The sequence below is a fragment of the Glycine max genome, chromosome 11 (genome assembly GCF_000004515.6).
Source record: "Glycine max cultivar Williams 82 chromosome 11, Glycine_max_v4.0, whole genome shotgun sequence".
In the NCBI taxonomy this organism is placed as follows: Eukaryota; Viridiplantae; Streptophyta; class Magnoliopsida; order Fabales; family Fabaceae; genus Glycine; species Glycine max.
Window position 1 is genome coordinate 2,313,441 of NC_038247.2, and position 19,278 is coordinate 2,332,718.

Sequence of the window (19,278 nt, forward strand, 5' to 3'; positions counted from 1 at the left end):
TGGCAAACCTAAGACCCAACGTAAATTATTTTAAAAAAATCTAATAATAATTATCATATATATATATATATATATATATACGAAGATAAAAACATGAATATTAAAATATTATAAATTTTAATAAAGTTAATCAACTAATTCACATATCACACAATTATCTTTTGCCAAGATATATGTTTAATGTTTTTTTAAGTAATAGGGATCAGATACATCAGGGGATAAAATTTTTTTTTTTAAGACTATATATATGAAATTATAAAATTCAATGGGAGCAATTGTCCACACTCACCCTCAGCTCCAAATATGAGTACCGTCTCTTGCAGCTATTATAAATGTAAGTAATAATTAATTAAGGTTGGTCTAATAATTAAGGAAGTATGATCCATACCTTAATGGCTCGAATTTGAACCTGTTGGGCCTATTACCGCAAGGATTGTTCGTGTTTAAACTAGTCCAGATTCATACCTTAATGATCCGGCCACACAATAAACATAATATAAACAAGAGTTGATTTAAACTTCTTTTATTTTAACCAATTAATAAGTAGTATATACTATACATCTTAGGATGGGTTGAAACTGGGTATGCCTTTTGTTTCTTTTTCTTTGTGTCTACAATAGCTGGACTGTTCCTGCTAAGCTGTGGTTCGTTCGGCTCACCTTGTTACTTCAACGTAGGATAGGCCTGTTATGGAAAAGAAAAAAAAGAGTTGGAAATTACCGAAATGTGTTTCCGGTCAATAATTGGGCTTTGGCCCATCTAGATAGATAAGATGCAATCTCTAACACTATTGCTATATCCACTTCCCTATTTTGCTAAGTAGGTTCATCTTTTTTTTAAAAATCAAATTACTTAAATCATCTTTTTTCCTATTTTGCTAAGTAGTTTCATCTTTTTCTATTCAAAATAATGTTTAAAAAATATATTTAACTATTTTATTTAGATTTAAAAATAAATTCATAATTGGACTATTATACTACAAATCAATAAATTTTGGTTAATTCAATTTAAATTATAGAAAAATAGCAACTTGCTTGACTGTAATTTTATAGTAATTAAATAGCAAATGCATCTCTCTTCTGTAAAAAAAAAAAAAAAAAAGCAAATGCATCTCTCTTTATTATAACAAGAATAAAAAAGAAACTTGTCAGTACGTGCACACATAGATGACCAACAATATCTTGGGAAAAAAAAAAAAGAAAAAGGATAATAAAGAACCATAACATTAATATTATCAGAGGGTGGCTGAAAAAAAAAAAATCAAATAACCAACTGATTCTGCACTCGGAGGATTGTCTTAGCTGAGTCCCTAAGCCTCTGTGTCTCTTCTTCAGTCAAGTGCACATTGGTTATACCCAAAACCCCTCCTCTTCCGAGTTGTGCAGGCAAGCTAAGGAACACTTCCCCACCATCAATGCCATAAAAACCCTTTGCAAGAACCGAGACAGGGTGGGGGTTCGTGCCAAGTTAGCCATTGTGCATGTTCTCCAACATTTCCTTCTCATACGCAATTTGTTGCTTCTCCAAAAAAACTCAGCACCGGAACACCCCCAACACTAATACTAGACCACTGAGCTGTCACCATGTTCCCCCACTATAAAAGCCTGCAATTACAAAATTCACAACATACATATATAAGAAAACAAAATTATAACGTAAGAATAATAAAGGTAATTTAGATGCTCTAAAAATAATTAACGACCTGGACATCTTGAGCGTTGACATCAAGATGATCAGCAATGAGGAAACGAAAACGGGAAGAGTCCAAGTTAGTGCCATAGCCAATGACGTGGTTTGAAGGGAACCCCGAAAGCTTCCATGCCACGTAAGTGAGCACGTCCACGGGATTTGAAACGATGAGAAGAATGGTGTCTGGGGAGTAACGGACCAAAGGAGGTATGATTTTCTCAAAGAGTGTGGAGATGGCCGGGGAGGAAGGCCGCGGCGTGCTGGAGGTCCAGCATCTCACCGTGGTGTTTGTCAGGAATCTCATCGTCGTCGGTGAGATCCTGAGTGAGATGGTTTGGGCTATGGCCATTCCCACGTTGCCTGCCCCAACAACGGAGATTTTGTTGTGGTCCTTGGTGGGAGAAGAAGGTGCAGCGTTCATGATGGACTTGAACAAGGCTTGAGTTAGGTCCAAGCCTCCTGGGCCCAATGCTGAACCTGAACTCCTCTTGTGCATTGCCATTGTACGTTTTGATTGCTTCTAACAAAAATAGATATCAAGATTGATTATAATTAACTTATAAGATAGGATTATTTGTTGTGGTTATTATAAGAGCTAACAAGTTAGCATATTTATACTAAGTTGAAAAGGCCATGAGAACGTAAAACTTGCGAGTTGCGACTAACGTAAATGGTTTTGGGGAAACAAGTTACAAGGTAATGCTTTTCAATAGTCAATCCCGTGCTTTATTAATTCGTAAATGAGATGTGGGTGGTCGGGATCCAATTCCAAAACTTTGTGTGGTTCCATTGCATGCACCTTATGTTGATTGGGGAGGAGAAATGGAGAATGCCTCGTACGGCCTTTGAAGTTTCTACAGTTCTGGATTCACCAAGGAAATATGTTAAGGATTAAGAAGTTTCTCTGGTTTCTGGATTCGACAAGAGGAAACAAAAAACAAACGTGTCGGCTGGTGTCATTTTGCGTGGGCATTCAATAACGTGCTCTTATACTTCATGAACTGGTGTCCAAGGGAGAACACGACGGCTAAAATTTGTAGCCACCCTAAATTGTACCAATTTTGTTGTGTGATAACATCATAATTATAACTTAATGATAAGTACAAAATTAAATAATAATATTGAATACAGTAAATACATTGTTTACAATTTTGACTCAATTCAACTCAATGAATAATTGCATATTAAAAAGTCATCGTATCACTGGAGCAATGAAAAGACTTTAGTAATTTATTGAAACTTTCAACGATATGAATAGGAGAAGAATGTTATGTGCCAGAAGATTTACGTACGATGCTTACCTTGAACCACTCAGTCTAATATTTCTCTTGTTTTTTCCATCAATAGTTCCCTCCGCCTTACAGGAACTGTGTGTGCGCTGAGATGAGCTTCTTTTGATATGCTTTTCCTATGTTATTTTCCAATTTTAGCGTGCACGTGCCTGTGGCCATACCATTTTTTTAACAGTTAACATATATATACGCAGATTTTACTTATCAAAATGGAATAAGACGTGATAGGACAACACCAAAACCAAATAAAACACGGGCAACATTTTTTTCAAAAAAAAGTTGCGATGAAATGGTGGAACTCTTGATGTGTATTCTCCTTTATTTAATTAAATTATAAATCATTAACTTTCTTTAATTTGTTATATTTGTTCGTTGCTTTGTCTCCAAACCATGGCAGGTAAAACTCTGACTGAACTCGTATCGTTTTAAGAAGTACCCAATGTGTGTATACTAATTAATACTAGTTTTTCGTTAATTCAAATAAAACGAGTGTATAAAAATTATATAACTAATTTAATATATAACAATAAAGAGTTTAATTCATATTCACAAATATCTAATATACCTTGTTAACCCATAGAGTTGATCCAATAATATAAAATCTCATTGTGTTGTCATGTGAGGGGATAATGAATTTAATAAGAGAATTCATATTCAATTAACTCTTATCATGTGCATAATTTTTTTAAATTAGCAGTAGTTAAACAAGATTAGTCTTTAACATAGTGAGGTGAAAGACACTCGTGGTCTTTGATCAAAGAAAAACAAAATCTATTATACCTTATTATCACACTATATATATTAATGAATTGTATAACACAACAAAAAATTAAGTCAAATCCTAATATATCGGTGTAAGAATATTTTATATTAACACTATATATAAAAATTAACTCATTTATAAATATTTATTTTAATTTTATTTTAAAATATTTATCGGTATTAGGATAAACTCAATTTATCTGACTTTAAGATCCTACTTTGTTATTATCCCTTTATTGGTGATAATCTTATAATAAGTGGTTTGGAGTGTGAATAACAAAACTAGCCGTGTGAATAATAACTCACTTCTTTCCAAGGCTAAACCCAATCTTTTATGTGCAGGTTGATTTATTTCATTTAGATTGACTCAGAGTATTGGTATTCTCACTCCATTTATCTTAAGTTTACCCCCTAACTTAAAAAAAAAACAATTTTCTTTTAAAGATAATACCTTTCACATAAACACATTTTTTGTTGTGGTCAACATACACCAAGCACTTGTTTAATTTCCAATGTGCTAGGTGTGTGTGAATTCACCATATTGTGAAAACACAATAAAAACTTATTTATGTTAGTCAAAATATACAATGAAAACTTGTCTTCTTTATGCAATTAACTCCATATACTATTTAATTTATTTAAAAAGTTACATTTTAATAATATTCAAATGAATTATGATACAAATTATTTTTAACTGAAAAATAAATTAATAGTTTAATTTAAAGGGTAATTGTATCGTAATAGATTTAATTACCATTAAAAATATAATTTCTATATACCATAATTAATTCAATTAATATTATAAAGAGTATTTTTATAATAGTTAATTTAATTTTAATTAAAAAAATTCATTTATATCTTAATTAATTTGATTGTTATTAAAAGAAATTTTTTAAAGTATGTAAAATTATTTCCATTGAATATGTGGACAAGATTTGTACGGAAATATGTTTCGTTGAACATATAGACAAGATTTTGTTTCTTTTGTGTATTTCAATAAATAAAAAATTCAAGATACACAACATCTATCAGTAATATTTTTGTGATTTTTTAAAAAAAGTTTAAGGTGAACTTAGGAAAAACTAGAGTGACAATGTCCATTGACTTATTTTGGTGGACCTGCCTGGTTGGCCCAAGATTTTTGGCCGAAGTAATTAAATATCTGTCGTTGTACAGATAAACTGTAGCCCCCCAAAAGGAAAACGCTGTAGCCGTGAGCAATCGCGTTTAGTATTTATGGAAATGTTGCCGTTTTTCATAAAGGCGAACAACAAGGTTGAAGCATGAAGGCATTTATAGAATCCCATGAAATGAAAAGAATATTTAAAATATATAATTAAATATGTTTTTCATTTTTCACTTATCTATTATTTTTATTTCAACCAAATCTAATGTGAGATAGAAGATTACGATCAATGAAAATTTTAATTTTACCAAACTTAATTTAAAGATATCGAACAAAATAGCTTGAACACTTATCTACACTGTAATATATCTTTTTATACACATTAGCCAATTTTTTTGCAGAAAAATGATTCTTATATTAGTTTTTATATATGTATAACGTATGTGTCAGTACTAATATCCCAGTATCTGATTATGTTTAGTCATAAACCCAAAAGATGAAATACATCCTCAATGTGTAAAAGTAAACATAAGAATTTACGAGAATGTAGTAATTTAAAAAAAAAGAGATTAAATTGTAACCTAAAATAAAGATAAAGAAACATGTAAATAATTTAACCTAAAGTTTATGCTCATTCAACAAAGAATATTCTTTGGTATAAACCGAGAGCTCTTCAAATTAACTTGAACTCAATATAGATCCAATTTTAAAACTATAATTTTCATAACAACTCACGTCATCTTTTCCGTTTTTAATCTATAAAATCTTAAGACTTTTCACAAAATCCTTTCCCATCAATTTCTCCGTACTTACAATTTTTTATTAAATCATACTAACACAATGCCATGGTAATAATGTGGTGTTTGTGTTTTACATGTGACATTAACAGATATTTGTGCTGATATATATTTTCTTGTTTGATGTTGGACAAGCACATGAGTCAACTTGTTTTAGTTGTCTAGCGTCTTCATTAGGCTAGAGCCACTGTTCTGCTGTTTGGCACAGGGTCCATTTTTCTTTTGTAGTGTCTCCTGTGTAGGAGGTAGGATCTCATGGAAATTTTGGTCCAAGAAACGGCAAGGTGTCTAATCATTCTTCCATTTGTTTGCTTGGTCCACGTCTCTAATTTAGGCCTTATAGAGTGATTGGAGAGCTAGAATATGTCATACATAGAGATGGTTCATCCATATTAGATTTTGTCTTAAAATTAATTTACAATAAATAAAATTACATAATAAATATATAAGTTACATCTATATCATCAATCATATAAATCAACTGACACATGATTTATTATTTCAATTTAACTAAGAATTTAAGCATTTGACTTACTATGTTAAATACCCATATGTAAAATTTTATTGTCCATAATACTTCTATCTTGCTTAATAGACTTAACTCCCATAATCTGTCAACCTTGATCTAATGTTTTTCACTAGTGTTTGGGAGGCGTGAAATACTTCAAACTTGAAAGATCTTTGAATGTGTTATCCGAGTTATGTTTTCGTCCCAGGACAAGGCTCAAATTAGAGACGTGTCTAAGCATATCACTTTCTCTTATTATATGAACAATGGTTGAGAGCTTAAGGTCTAATTAATTAATTAATTAATCATATCTTCTTTAGTTGCCAAATATTCAAATCGTATTTTATTCTCTTTTCCAGTCAGATAGCTAGCTTGATTGATGCTTTATCTAGAAGAGAAGTCTTCATTGTCTTTCTTTATTGATTGGTAGGTAGTATGGTCCATATTGAACTAGCTTCTAATTAACTTAAAGGAGTTTTTAGTTTTTCAATTGTAAAATAACTCAAGATTCTGGAAAAGTTGAAATACACAGTATACACTGTATAATCTTAATATATGCGAGAAGTTTCATTTATTTTACCTCTTTCACTAATTCATTTTCTCTATTATAATTTTTTGTTAAAAGGTTTATCCAAACTAACTGAATATATATGGGCTGAATTTAGGTAATTTTAAATGAAGCTATTGTCATACTAACTAGTCTTTTTTTCCTTTGTAGGGTAAAGCTAAGGTTGATCTGTAGCTAGGGATCAGAACAGGTCAAGCAATCAGATTTATAAACACGTTCATTGTCAGCTATAGCAATGTATATTCACCAAATAAAAGCTATAGTAATATATGATTTCTTTTTTCTTTGGAAGAATTAGGCCGTGGTAAATGAATTTACATGCCTCAACAATACCGTTGGATAAATGGAGACGGGATGTGTTCCCATTTTACATTTACAAAATTTAAATTGAGACCGGTGAGTTGAGAGAAATTAGTTACTTAAATGAATTTTAGTGTATTGGGATTAGTCTCTCCCAATTCACTCAAAAGATTTGAATTATGAGTTTCTCCTATTGCAACTGGAAAAGTTTATTTTGCACATTGAGCTTTTGTAACACATGCTTATTATGTTTTCTAGAGATGTACGAGGTACAACCAAGATCATGGCTTCATAGTTGTTATTTGTTGAAAATTTAACTTTATAATATCGATATTGGTTTTAGACTCATTTCATTCATATCCTGAGGAATGTATTGTATAGACTATACGGATGAATATCAGAAACGGGGGTGATGGGGATGTTCGAGTTTAGAAGGCATCAATTTGTATGATTATATTATTCTTGAAGTACAAATGTGAAATAAAGTCTCACATCAAATAAAAGTGAAAAAATTGACCATTATATATGTGAAGAAAAGACTCATAAATTTGAGTGTTAAGGTTTTGGATTAAAATGTGGTATCAACTTTTCTTTTAATGAAGTATACTAGTTTGGATGAGACACTTTAGTCTTTTTGCTTCCTTCATTAATTCATATATTGCCTTTACAGAGCCACAATACAATTTTTGCGCAATTAACTAACTTTAGGACAGTAAACCGAAATTGGGGACACACTTTAACTACCAGCATTTAAAAGGAATACCAACTATACTGATACATGCCTTAAAAGTTGGCAACTCTTCCATTCCAATATTAATCCATGTCTCGCATTCCACTTCTCATAAATTCATTGCACACTTTTCACGTGAGTCAATTTTTTTTATGGATAAGGAAAACAGGGTATTCTGACATTTCACTAAGGCATTGCATGTGCCTTGGTGTCTTTAGCCTGCAAATTTTGACTAAAGTAAATAGGAAAATGACACAAAAACTGATAACAAGAAAAGATATATAATGAATGAATTTCATTGGTTATTTATTAAGGACATGAATGAATCTGACTGTTATTAATTATATTTATATCCATTACTTGTTTTATGCCAAACACCATCGTGAAAAATGTATATACATGTTGATGTTTTTTATATAAAACAGCACACATCATAATCATACTTTCGTGCAATTGTACTATATAATGTATAGTAGTTTTGAAAGCAAATAACTCAACATTGTCGGACATCCTTCGAAAGGCAAAAACTACATGGCATCAAGCATTGTTGGAAAATAAAGATTGTAATTAAATAAGCATATATGCATGGAGTCAATTAAGGCTTTTCATTGTGAATGGGTGGTTTCCGATGGGGTTGAGCATAATCCATCTCGACTATGTCCTCTTCGGTGTCACTGGTCTTTGTAACCACTGTTTCTTCATCGTTGTGCTCAGCAGGTCCCAGCATTGACCGGGCATGCCTCCTCTCATCCTACAACCATATGTCTCATCACTTTCTATCTTTCAAAATCAAATGACACCATATTAATTATATCACTCCATGCATATGCTATATGCAACTTACAATTGTGTTGGGAAACAAACTTCTTCACGCACAAGAATGATGAGCAAAGATATGGGATAGACAAACAACAACACGTATAAAAATAAACGATACTCAACACTTCTAGCTAAAGTCAGCCATGAAAACATTTTAACAAATACTATTTATTATCTTAAATTATATTACAAGTTCTTTTAACAAACTTGAGAAAACTCTTCTCACTATAAATTTTCTGGGCAAACTTTAAAAAATCCTCTTTGTTACAATACCTCTTCTCACTTGGGTTATACCTTCTCTAGTCGTAAGAAATTGTATATATGCTTGACGTACAGATGCATGTGTTCTTGTTTGAACTGTATAACTACTAGTTAACATTTACGTAAAAAGATTTATATTGGAATTGTTTATATATCATTCATTTTAAAGAAGCAATAAACTGATCTTTAACCCAATAAGAAGGGCAAATAATTCTATCATTCAAATCTAAATTATCGAAATTTGTATATTACCTGGGTTGCAAGAAAGGATGGCGAATCCATTTGAAAAGATGTCCCAGTTGCATGCTCACCACCGTCACTTGGTATTATGTTTACTAGAAAGGGAGATATTATGGTGCATAAGGCTGGAGTGGTAGTGGGAAGATTGTAAAAATTCATAAAACAAAAAATCACATATAGCTACAATATTTTGAGAGAGTGTAAAATGGCATACAACCTAATGCACCATATATATATATATAATACAACATGACCCTCACATTGTTGAACATGTATATCAACAATTACCTATCAAATACAACCTAATCTATCAAATACAACCTAATATTTTGAGAGAGTGTTTAGGATTGTTTATTTTATTTTCAGTTATTGTTTTTTATGATTCCTTTCAGTTATAATAATTATTATGTTAGTGGTTATTGTTTAGAAAGTCAATTATTACTTTTATAATTTGGTTTAGTTACAAAAATTTATATTTAAACAGATTATTATTGAACAAAATATATGCATTCATCTCCCGTGAGTTAAATTTTTTTTCCAACACACATATAAGGTACTAGTTCATTATAATGTTTCTAATTCCTTTAAGTGATGGAAATAGATCGACAAGTAACTTTACAGTTCTCAACCATCCGTGAAGTTTATTTCTCTATTGCCTGAGCTATCTTGATTGCTCGTGCTAACTAAAAAAGGGAGAAAAGATTTCAAGAGAATTAAGCACCTGAAGCTGCCTCTACTATCGTTTCCTTCAAAGTAGATGATGCACCGCTACAACTCTCATAAGTGTTTATTTCATTATTTGCGACTTTCTGTTGCTGCGGTTGATTCTCCTCTAGTTTGTAATTCTTCACAGTACTGGATGCAGTTAATGCCTCCAATAATTTGAGCTTGTCTAATTCCTGTAGATAATCACAAATCTTAGTCTCCATAAATAATAATTTGAAATTCTTCATTCCCAATTAATATAGTACTTTTGTCCCGTACGGAGGATAACTAAAGAAGTGTAATGCGGAAGTGATCAAAAGTGGATCGAATTGTTGGTATTTGGAAGCCAACCTTATGTGGGGTGTCTTTTTTAGTAAGACTAGGATAAAGAGAACGGGCGGAGCATGCATGCACAGAAACACAGAGGAGGAGAAGAAGCATAGCAAGAGAAAGAGAAAGAGAATTCATGCTGAGATGAGTTGAGTTTGGTGGTTCCAACTTCCAAGTTACAGACAGAGAAAGAGTGAGGCTTGTATGAGGGTCAGGTTTTCACGAATATGTAATGGTAGAATAGCAGGTGCATTAAATGCAGGTTTTGTATGGGATGGAGAACGTTCTTTAAGAGAACATGCATGTGTTTGGGAGATGAACCTTGAAAACGAAAATTAAGATATCAAGGGTCCACATTTGTCCCCTTACCCCTTTTCTGCGATCATTTTTAATCACTCATCCGCCATCCCTACCACATAGGGTCTTATTATATTTTAACCCAACTATTAGCTATTGGCTAGTGAATTAAGATTGTCATCAAAATAATTAAGCTACAGAGGTTAACGAGTAACGACATTGCACATATTTATGTTGAAGAAACTAGTATATATGTTTCCCAAAACTGCAATTGCATGAATGCATTAATTACTTGCTTCTTAAGGCTGGGATTTGTTGGACAAGGCTTTTCCGCGAAAGATGGGATATGGGTGATAGATGTTGGATATTAGGCTTGTCAGTTTTGGTGATTTTCTCTTTGCATAAAAAAAGATGCGATCACCGAACTGCCTAAGACAAAACAAAACGAGGTTGGCCAAATGAAAGTGAGATCAAGTAGTTTCCGTTTGTTCGAGCTGCATCATGACTGTGACCAAATAGATTGCAAGATCTTACTTTTAGACTAGGATGAAATGCTTTATCGTGATAAAGTAATGGAGAGAAAAAAAAAAGTAAAACATCAAAGTTGCGATCTGTGACTATAGTTAATTGAAGAGAAAAATGTGTTTAGACCTTATACTTCCAGTCAAGTGTGTTTAAGATTTCTGTACTTCCATATTAATAAATGAGGTTCTCAAACTTACCTAAATACATGGATTTAGCCTCTCATAATTTTAAAAAATGTGTTGATTATCCCAGAGAAGAGAGACTAAATTCACACAGTTTTTAAAATTTGGAGATTGAATTCATTGATATGAAAAGTATAAGGACTATGACCACATTTGACTAAAAATCCAAAAACATAAAGACTAAAAACAAATTTTCTCCTAATTGAATTTTATTCATTTCAGCTGTCAATAGAAAACTTGGACTCTCCAGGGCACCTATGATTTAAGAAAAAAAAATTAAATTCTATCAATAACTATAATAATTATTTTATTTCAAAATATTATTTGAGAAATAATAAAAGATAACATCATTTTCATAATTTATGTACTCATTTATAAAAATAAGAGCTTTAATGAAAACAAAATAGCATTTTTATGAGAAATGTTAGTAACGTTCTCTCTAACACATTTTATAACATCATCTTTGTGATTGTTTAAAATTTATTGACAATTGATAATTTTGGTGGATCTCAAGGTTAAATCAAAAAAGAGAATTATTAAATGAGAGGATGGCTAAGAGTGTAGTTAGCATTTCTTTTTATGATTATTAATAAAAAATTAAAAGTAAGAATTGAAAACATTTTATTTAAGCCTACCAGCCTCTCTTTTTTCCTAGTTCTAATTCTGTTGTGCATTATTTCATAGCTGAATAAGCTCGAATGCCATATGAGAATTGCAACACATGGGACCTACAGGGGAGTGGGAAATGGGGACGATAAGTTTTAGGGACAACGGAGCATGGCTAAACCGTCTCCTTCAACAGTCTTCCCAGCAGCCAAGGAGCATGCCACATGGAACGTACACCATCTGCCATCAGCATTGCTTCCCAAAGGGGCAGATATCTAATTCTAGGTTCTATGTAACATGACAATCGCACATCCTTCAGATTCTACTGTCACCTACATCCATGCTTGTCCTTGTATGCAAATTAAATATGATTGTAGTTGTAACTAGTAAATGTAATGGGATCAATATGTACTAGTAATAACGTAAGCAGTAAAATTATCATTGTTTTCCTTTTTCTTGTTGTGCTTTACTGAAAGATAAAGCACATCATCACAAATGAGACCCCATTCTGCCATATACCTTCTCAATTCCCCGCTTCTAGCCTATTATTCCCATTAACCATTGATTCAGATCGAAGGGGAAACATGTGACCATAAGAAGAAGACCCTCTTGAATAAAAGGAGATACTAAATCATATTCTTATACTATTAAATCATAGTATATATCAATGAACAATCAAAATGAACATTCCAAGGTATGCACAATTAAAACCAAGAAAGACTGAATGAGAGAACTTTTAATATTGATCAAGTTCACGGAATTTATATACAACTGTACAAAACATCGAGAGTTCACGGAAGACTGAATGAGAGAACTTTTAATATTGATCAAGTTCACGGAATTTATATACAACTGTACAAAACATCGAGAATTTATATATCAATGAACAATCAAAATGAACATTCCAAGGTATGCACAATTAAAACCAAGAAAGACTGAATGAGAGAACTTTTAATATTGATCAAGTTCACGGAATTTATATACAACTGTACAAAACATCGAGAGTAAGGTTCTTGACATGAGTACTATAACAAATTTATCAGACAGACCAATGAGACCACAAGGTCAAACGGTGTGAATTTATAATGGCTACTGAATGGAAATCAGATCCCCAAAGGTGTTCTCGCCACTGTATGTAACATAGAGAAACCCATCCTCGTCCTTCTTCTCATCATATATGGCAGACATAATTGCTCCTGAAAAAAATGAATTATCAAGTCAGGTGATAAGATAAGGCTATTCTACACTACAAATCTAGAGAATCATATACTGCAAAAGAGTGAACGAGCATGATACCTGTAGGAGGAAGGACGTTGTCCACAAATATAAAGATTGCCTTTTCTGCACTTAATTTAATCCTTTTGCGGATCACATAGACAAACTGTCCTACAGTCAAGTCAGCAGGGACAAGGTACCTGCAATGTAGGTCATTCAGTTTCATAGCATAAGACAGTAGTATATACGGCTGCCAACCATATAATACGTCAACTGGCATAAGACAATTGTCAATGATGTATATTACACCTTAAAATCTAGTCTTTACTAACTAAGAATAGCAAATACACAGCCATAATAACCAAGCTTTCAGAAACAAAAAAACCAAGATAAAATTCAGATCCTTTTACTAATACTGAAATCAGCAATTCTCTTAACTATTGCAGCATTGCTAATAGTCAATCATGCCAAATTTGTAAATCATTTAAATCAATTCAGTACACCATCGATAAATCCATAAACGGTGATTTTGATCAATCTGGCAATATGACCTTATGACCGTGTATAACATTTATGCCATAATTTAGAATAGTTAAACAAACATAAGAACATAATTAAATATTTCAATATCTATTGCTTGATACAACCAAATGGAATATACCTCAACTGGGCATGATATACACATTCATTAATACAACAATAAAAACTTATTTATTTGTGTAAGCTTAATTTTGAATTGCATCCATTGGAATGGAATACAAATAGGGTCTTACTAACCAATGCCATAAGGATATTGATTAAGAAATCACTAAATAGAAAGTCTTTAGGGCACCAATTAGCATTTGCCTAATTAATATGGTATTTTCCACATTAGAAGGAAGATATAGGTAACATCTTACTTCTTCTTGTCAATACTTGGGATGTCACTTCTTTCAGCCTTCTCCACAATTACCTTCAGGCATATCCATAGAAATAATTTAGCACAAACTTAGAGATTTATCAGTGACATGCATTTCTGAGTATCATAGTTGAGGTAGGCAAAATGCACAAGTTAAAACACCATGCCTTGACTGATAAAATATAGCATGTTTCTACCTATAAAATTAAAATTGATCTATCTCTAAATAAGAATATTACTGTCTAATTAAATTGAACCAAGATATGACTATGCTATTAACATCAGAGTAAAATGAAATAAGACAACACAGACTCCTAGGTATTGTATCATCATAACTTGATAACTAGTACAAAGCAGCAAACATAAATACATAATAGGAACATACTACACAGGATCCACCCTCTGAGAAAGTTCACAAATGTATAGCTCAAAAGTAAAAGTCATCCAATAATCTTTCTTAAGTTTGAATTCTTAGTATAATTCAGTGGACTGTATAATCAGTCAGTTAACCTCCAAGATAGAATATTTTCAATTAGTCACTTGTACACAATAGCAATCCAAATCGGTTTTTCTTAAAAAAAAAAGAAAGCACAATACAATTTTGCATGCAACAGAATTACAGACCATTCTCATGAGGAACATAACTATGTTTACAGAGATATTATACTCCACCAAGGGAAAGGTAGGAATAACACCTAGAAACAAACTAAAACAAGGTAAGGGGTATAATGACACTAACAGGAACAGCACACACTTATGATGAGAAAACCACTAAAAGAACAGAAAAATGCCTAATTAAATGACTTTCATCAAACAGAATGCAGTGAACACAGCTAAAATCTAAAAACCAAAGTAGAAGGTATCCAAATGCATTGATCATTGTTAAAGAAATTTCTGTTTCAACAAAAACTGTTAACAAAGATCAAGGACCACCTTTCCTGTAAAAAATTTAAACAAAAGTCAAGTGTAAGTCAGTTATATATTACGTAGCCACACCATGACATGAAGGAGACAGTAGAAAAAAAGAAATAATTCAAACAGAGAATACATTTGATAACAAAAAAGCTTTCACCCCCCCACCCCCCCAAAAAAATAAAAAATAAAAAACAGACAAATTGAAAAACATAGGTTCCTCAACCAGAAAAAACAGATAAAAGAACAAGTCTGGTTCTGCCATAAATTTTTTATTTATTGAAAAATGTTAATTATTAGTTTTTTGTTAGCAGGAGGGAACGAACTGCGACCTTTCCCTCCTTCCCTTCCTTCTTAACTACCCAACCAACCTTATATCTCCACTTCAGCCATAAATTTATACTTCACCCATCGCCACAAATTGCATCACTATTGCAACGGAAAAAAACAATTGCAAGTTCTCACCGGAATCCTGTCAGGGTATTTCTCCCTAATCCTAGCAGCCTCAGCTCTTCTCTTCTCTGCAGACATAATGATTATTTGTATAATATTTAGCTCACAAAACAAAAGTTCCAAGTAATTGGATATGGGGGTAAAAGGCAAAACGTATATACCAAGATCATGTTCTTGCTTGAAGTAGCTCCTTGCCATTCCAACTGAAAGTATAATTAAAAAAAATTCAATTAAAAAGAAAAATAAAATATCCATAGTCTGACAAAGAAAAGATAATTCGCCAATCACTCAAAAAATCAAAAACAGATAATCAATCATTTTATCTAAAAAATACTAATACATAGAACAAAGGAAGAGACATCATAAAACGACAAAACCTAAACTTGAGCAACACGAAGCCAGCAAATAATTTGACATAAACAAGAAGCAGATGGGGGGAAAACCATCGGAAAACAAAATCTCATATGTAAAGTGAAAAAGGTTACCCTAATAAGTGCGATGATCATCTCCTACCTACCGTGTTTATGATAAACTTCTTTTCAGAGAAACGGAATTCAGAAAAGAGGAAAAGAAAAAAATTCGCAGATAATAGTAATTAAGGAAAGGAAGAACATCAAAGTTTGATTTTGACGAAGTTAATGATCGAAAAGAAGTTAACCTGGTGAAGGTGGAGATCAAGAAAACCAAGAGAGAAGTAACGTAGTTGATCACAACTCTAAGAAACCCGTGAGTGGATTACTTCAAGATAACAAAATAACAAACCGGTGCCTTTAACAACTATTTATATAATAACTTCGATCAACTTTTTAAGGTTCCAAATACAAAACACGTAGATATGGATTAAAAAAGATTTATACCATGGATTTAATTAGAAATTTATAACATACTAATATATTATTTTCTAATCATCTTATACAAAGAAAAATTGTCTTTAAAATTATTTCCTATTGATTAATAATATATGATAATTAAATTATGTTAATATTAAATAATTTCCATTTATATTTTGTAACTAATAAGCTCAGTTATCAATCTATATTTTTTTTTTTCAAAAACGACCATATGTATCTAATTTTTTTTAAAAAAATTATAAAATAAACCAATTTTTTTTGCAAAATAATTTAAATCAAACATAATTTGATACCGAGATCTTATTCTAATAACGTGATGACATAATTTGATAATAATGTATAAATATTTTACAAAAACGGCAATACCTAATCATCGCACTAAGGATAAGCTAATTGAACGATAAAATTGAGACACTATAAGCATATTTTGATTAGTTCATAAAAAGGAGAAAAAAAGGACAACGTTGTTATTAATAAATTGGAAATTCTAAAAGCTTTCTTTACAAACGATTAGAAATTAAATCTTTACAGTTTTTTTTTTAACAGAAATCTTTACAGTTTATTTCTATTTAGTTTTACATTTTTATTCACTTATCTCTCAATTTTTTTATTTTTTTATTAATTTCAGAAATAAAACTTCGTATATGTACTTGTAAATTTGATTTGATTAAATTCAAATAATTTTTCAGTTTTAATATTTTTTAGTTTTGAATTTAAATTTTTTAACTCGATTTTTTTATTTTCATTAAATGGGGGGTCTTCTTAGGAACATCCTTGCTGGTTGGCTATTCCCATCGGGCTTCGGCCCACCCCTCCAGAGATAAAGTCCAGTTAACAACAGGCCGAATGAAAGCAGGGTATAATAACTTAAGTTTTACGAAGCGAATATATGGGTCCCACTTGGTAGAGGAAGATGCTATTGCTTGATGAAGGGGTTTGTAGTTTGTTTGAAAAGAAAATTTTGCTTGGGGAAAGGGTTTTGACTTATGAGCGAAGGAGTATAAATAAAGAAGTGGAGTCAGCCACAGGCAAACAAGTAGTACTTTGTTAATTTTGTGTTTGTTTAGATCCTAAAGTCTCTTGTAGTGTGATAATGGGGATAATTAAAAGCAGCTTTTCGTTCATGATGGGCACGGCTTTGGGACTGTATATTGCTCAAAACTATAAAGTCCCCGACGTAAAGGCGCTTGCTTCCACCGCTCTTTCCATGGCCAACCAAATTGAACACACTTTCAGGAAGCCAGCAAACAACAAAGATGATGATGATCATCATCATTGATTCTTAGTCCTCTCTTCAGCTTCCCACCACTTTCTTTCTTTATTTTTCTTTTTGTTATTCTTTTCTCCTGCTTCTCTTTCCTGTGTTACTTAATAGAAAATTAATTCTGACACTTTAATTGCTTTTTCTCTAATTTTAATTCATTACAAATTAGCACCTTTAATTTGCGCCATCACTTGAATTTTCAATTATTATACCAATTCCTAATGAAATACTTGCAACAATATTGTTCCATCTCATTGTGTTTACCTTGTTTTAGATAAATAATAATAGCTCACTTTTTCTCCCTTTTAAAAAGATTTTGAGAAGAAGAAAAAAAAGCAATTATTTCCTCAGTAACAATCCAAACCAACAAGTGCAACTGATGACCTAGGCCCAAAAATTAGCTTTTATCCGCCTTTTGGAAATCTAACAACTACAAAGTAGTATTATTATTCTCATGAAAAATAAACAAAATATTTTATATTCTTAATATGCAACAAATTTCTATATAGTATCGTTGACATTTCCATATAGTCAATGGATGAACCATATTAACCAACAAATTTCCCTCGAGTTACAAAATAAAGAATGAATGCTACCAAAAGTATGAGTCAACTCACAGTAATTTGCTATTTAAGAAACCATTCTACATATATATTGTTATCGAACCCCAAAAAAAACAAAACCTGTTGAAGTAATCTATGTTGCTTTTCATCCTCATTTCTTTAATAGTTAGGAGCAGCAAGAAAACTCTAAGATCAAACATGTGGTGAAGGATCGAATCTCGAAAATACTTCTTAGGTTTTCTTCATGAGATACCCCATAATTATGCCAAGTAAAACAATTAGTATGACAATGGCCATCGACACCCCCCCACGACTTTTGTTGCTTTCCCGTCTCAGTAGGTCCTGTAAGTAATAAGATCACCAATGTAAGAAAGAAAAAAAAAAGGATAAGGGGAGTTAATAAAACCAGAAACAGAACCTTTCTCATCCAATTAGATTATACGAGAGTTTATCATCTTAAGAATGGGAAATAAGAAAATCCTTCAAAAGAAAATCAACGCATCCACCAACTCCAGTTATGAACTAGTGGCCAATCCTTCATAAAATTTATGACTATTATTTTCCAATAATTTTTAGTGTTTTCCTTTAGTTTTAGTAAAAGGAGTTCATATATCATATTTAATTATCATTTTCCCTCTCCAATTAAGAAAAGGAAGAGAAATACAGGTCAGTCAGATGGGGAGATAAAAGTTATCGGGTATATATTTTGTAAACCCTCACCAATTCCTGACAAAGCTTGTTATTTTGTTGAATTGCATTATTCTTTTCTTCAACTAGCCTTGAGATAAGAGCTTTTCCCTGCAAAAAAAATGACTATAATCAAAATAAAGTTGCTACAGAAAAAACTTGAAGTAGTTATACGTTAAAAACATTACAGCCTCCTATAAAAAGAGAATCATTTCTCTTGTACTGTTAATTCGAGATTGATAAGTCATACAACATGACATGTGGGTACTTGAAAGTATGAACCTATACCTTAGATTAACATTATTAGAACTAAAGGAATTTTTTTATTAAAATCATTTAATATTGTTCTTTAGAGTCTGAAGTAATAACAACCTTCAAAAGTTGCACAAATCCTAAAGTTATATGAAGTGACTCTGAAATCACACAAAGTACATCCACTTTTAAGTCCAAAATAATCTGCATTATTCCGAACTTAAATGTTGGTATGCTCGATAAGCAAATGACCCTCTGAGGGAGGAATTGTAGGAGCGACCTGTCTCGTTGCTTAATCCGTCTACTGGGTGAATAGAGAATTCCAATGGTCAAAACATGAAGGCGATTGCCACTAAACACACAGTTCAAGTTTGAAGGTGATCCAATAGTTAATGAGTCAGGATCACGGTTATACCAAACAGGCCGGTTGTGGTAAAACTTCAAAT

The 19,278-nt window shown here is 31.8% G+C and overlaps 4 protein-coding genes and 1 pseudogene across 7 annotated transcripts in view; 1 reads left to right on the forward strand and 4 right to left on the reverse strand.

The window, feature by feature from the left end:
* Positions 1–819: 819 nt before the first annotated feature.
* LOC102660394 (L-lactate dehydrogenase A-like) lies at positions 820–2,185 on the reverse strand (annotated as a pseudogene).
* Positions 2,186–8,215: 6,030 nt separating this feature from the next.
* LOC100806817 (uncharacterized) lies at positions 8,216–10,453 on the reverse strand. 2 transcript variants are annotated; one of them, XM_041006573.1, is made up of 4 exons: positions 10,149–10,453; positions 9,814–9,991; positions 9,105–9,217; positions 8,216–8,523 (listed from the first exon to the last, which is right to left on the reverse strand). In XM_041006573.1, exons 1-4 carry the CDS (start codon positions 10,263–10,265, stop codon positions 8,368–8,370), a joined length of 564 nt encoding a protein of 187 aa, XP_040862507.1. In that variant the 5' UTR covers positions 10,266–10,453; the 3' UTR covers positions 8,216–8,367. The 2 variants fall into 2 exon arrangements, with proteins under 2 accessions (XP_040862507.1, XP_003538729.1); XM_003538681.5 differs by having other exon boundaries at positions 9,105–9,187; positions 10,149–10,407.
* A 2,217-nt stretch (positions 10,454–12,670) lies between these two features.
* LOC100781703 (autophagy-related protein 8f) lies at positions 12,671–15,997 on the reverse strand. 3 transcript variants are annotated; one of them, XM_003538716.5, is made up of 6 exons: positions 15,874–15,997; positions 15,377–15,418; positions 15,228–15,283; positions 13,852–13,904; positions 13,034–13,152; positions 12,671–12,933 (listed from the first exon to the last, which is right to left on the reverse strand). In XM_003538716.5, the coding sequence occupies exons 2-6, from the start codon at positions 15,411–15,413 to the stop codon at positions 12,827–12,829; spliced, it is 372 nt and encodes a 123-aa protein (XP_003538764.1). In that variant the 5' UTR covers positions 15,414–15,418; positions 15,874–15,997; the 3' UTR covers positions 12,671–12,826. The 3 variants fall into 3 exon arrangements, with proteins under 3 accessions (XP_003538764.1, XP_014619280.1, XP_006590562.1); XM_014763794.3 differs by lacking the exon at positions 15,874–15,997 and adding an exon at positions 15,701–15,865; XM_006590499.4 differs by lacking the exon at positions 15,874–15,997 and adding an exon at positions 15,733–15,854.
* A 1,154-nt stretch (positions 15,998–17,151) lies between these two features.
* Positions 17,152–17,682, forward strand: LOC100526892 (uncharacterized). The gene has a single exon (NM_001364663.1). The coding sequence runs from the start codon at positions 17,160–17,162 to the stop codon at positions 17,343–17,345; it is 186 nt and encodes a 61-aa protein (NP_001351592.1). The 5' UTR covers positions 17,152–17,159; the 3' UTR covers positions 17,346–17,682.
* A 110-nt stretch (positions 17,683–17,792) lies between these two features.
* The window catches only part of LOC100791280 (vesicle-associated protein 1-2), a 3,430-nt gene continuing 1,944 nt past the window's right edge, over positions 17,793–19,278 (reverse strand). Inside the window, exons 7-8 of the mRNA XM_003538733.5 lie at positions 18,614–18,691; positions 17,793–18,235 (exon numbers count right to left, since the gene is read on the reverse strand). Of these exons, the coding sequence (XP_003538781.1) occupies positions 18,125–18,235; positions 18,614–18,691 (189 nt within the window). The 3' untranslated portion in view covers positions 17,793–18,124. The remainder of the gene's footprint in view (positions 18,236–18,613; positions 18,692–19,278) is intronic.

What these genes read in the sequence shown, in the direction of transcription:
- LOC100526892 (NM_001364663.1), top strand. Translation starts at nt 17,160, where the DNA reads ATGGGGATAATTAAAAGCAGCTTTTCGTTCATGATGGGCACGGCTTTG.
- LOC100806817 (XM_041006573.1), bottom strand. Translation starts at nt 10,265, where the DNA reads ATGAATTCTCTTTCTCTTTCTCTTGCTATGCTTCTTCTCCTCCTCTGT. An exon ending in AAAAAGACACCCCACATAAG is followed by an intron (nt 9,992 to 10,148) that starts GTTGGCTTCCAA and finishes GATTATCTACAG; the next exon opens with GAATTAGACAAGCTCAAATT. An exon ending in GATAGTAGAGGCAGCTTCAG is followed by an intron (nt 9,218 to 9,813) that starts GTGCTTAATTCT and finishes CTACCACTCCAG; the next exon opens with CCTTATGCACCATAATATCT.
- LOC100781703 (XM_003538716.5), bottom strand. Translation starts at nt 15,413, where the DNA reads ATGGCAAGGAGCTACTTCAAGCAAGAACATGATCTTG. An exon ending in CCAAGTATTGACAAGAAGAA is followed by an intron (nt 13,153 to 13,851) that starts GTAAGATGTTAC and finishes CCTACATTGCAG; the next exon opens with GTACCTTGTCCCTGCTGACT. An exon ending in CAACGTCCTTCCTCCTACAG is followed by an intron (nt 12,934 to 13,033) that starts GTATCATGCTCG and finishes CATTTTTTTCAG; the next exon opens with GAGCAATTATGTCTGCCATA.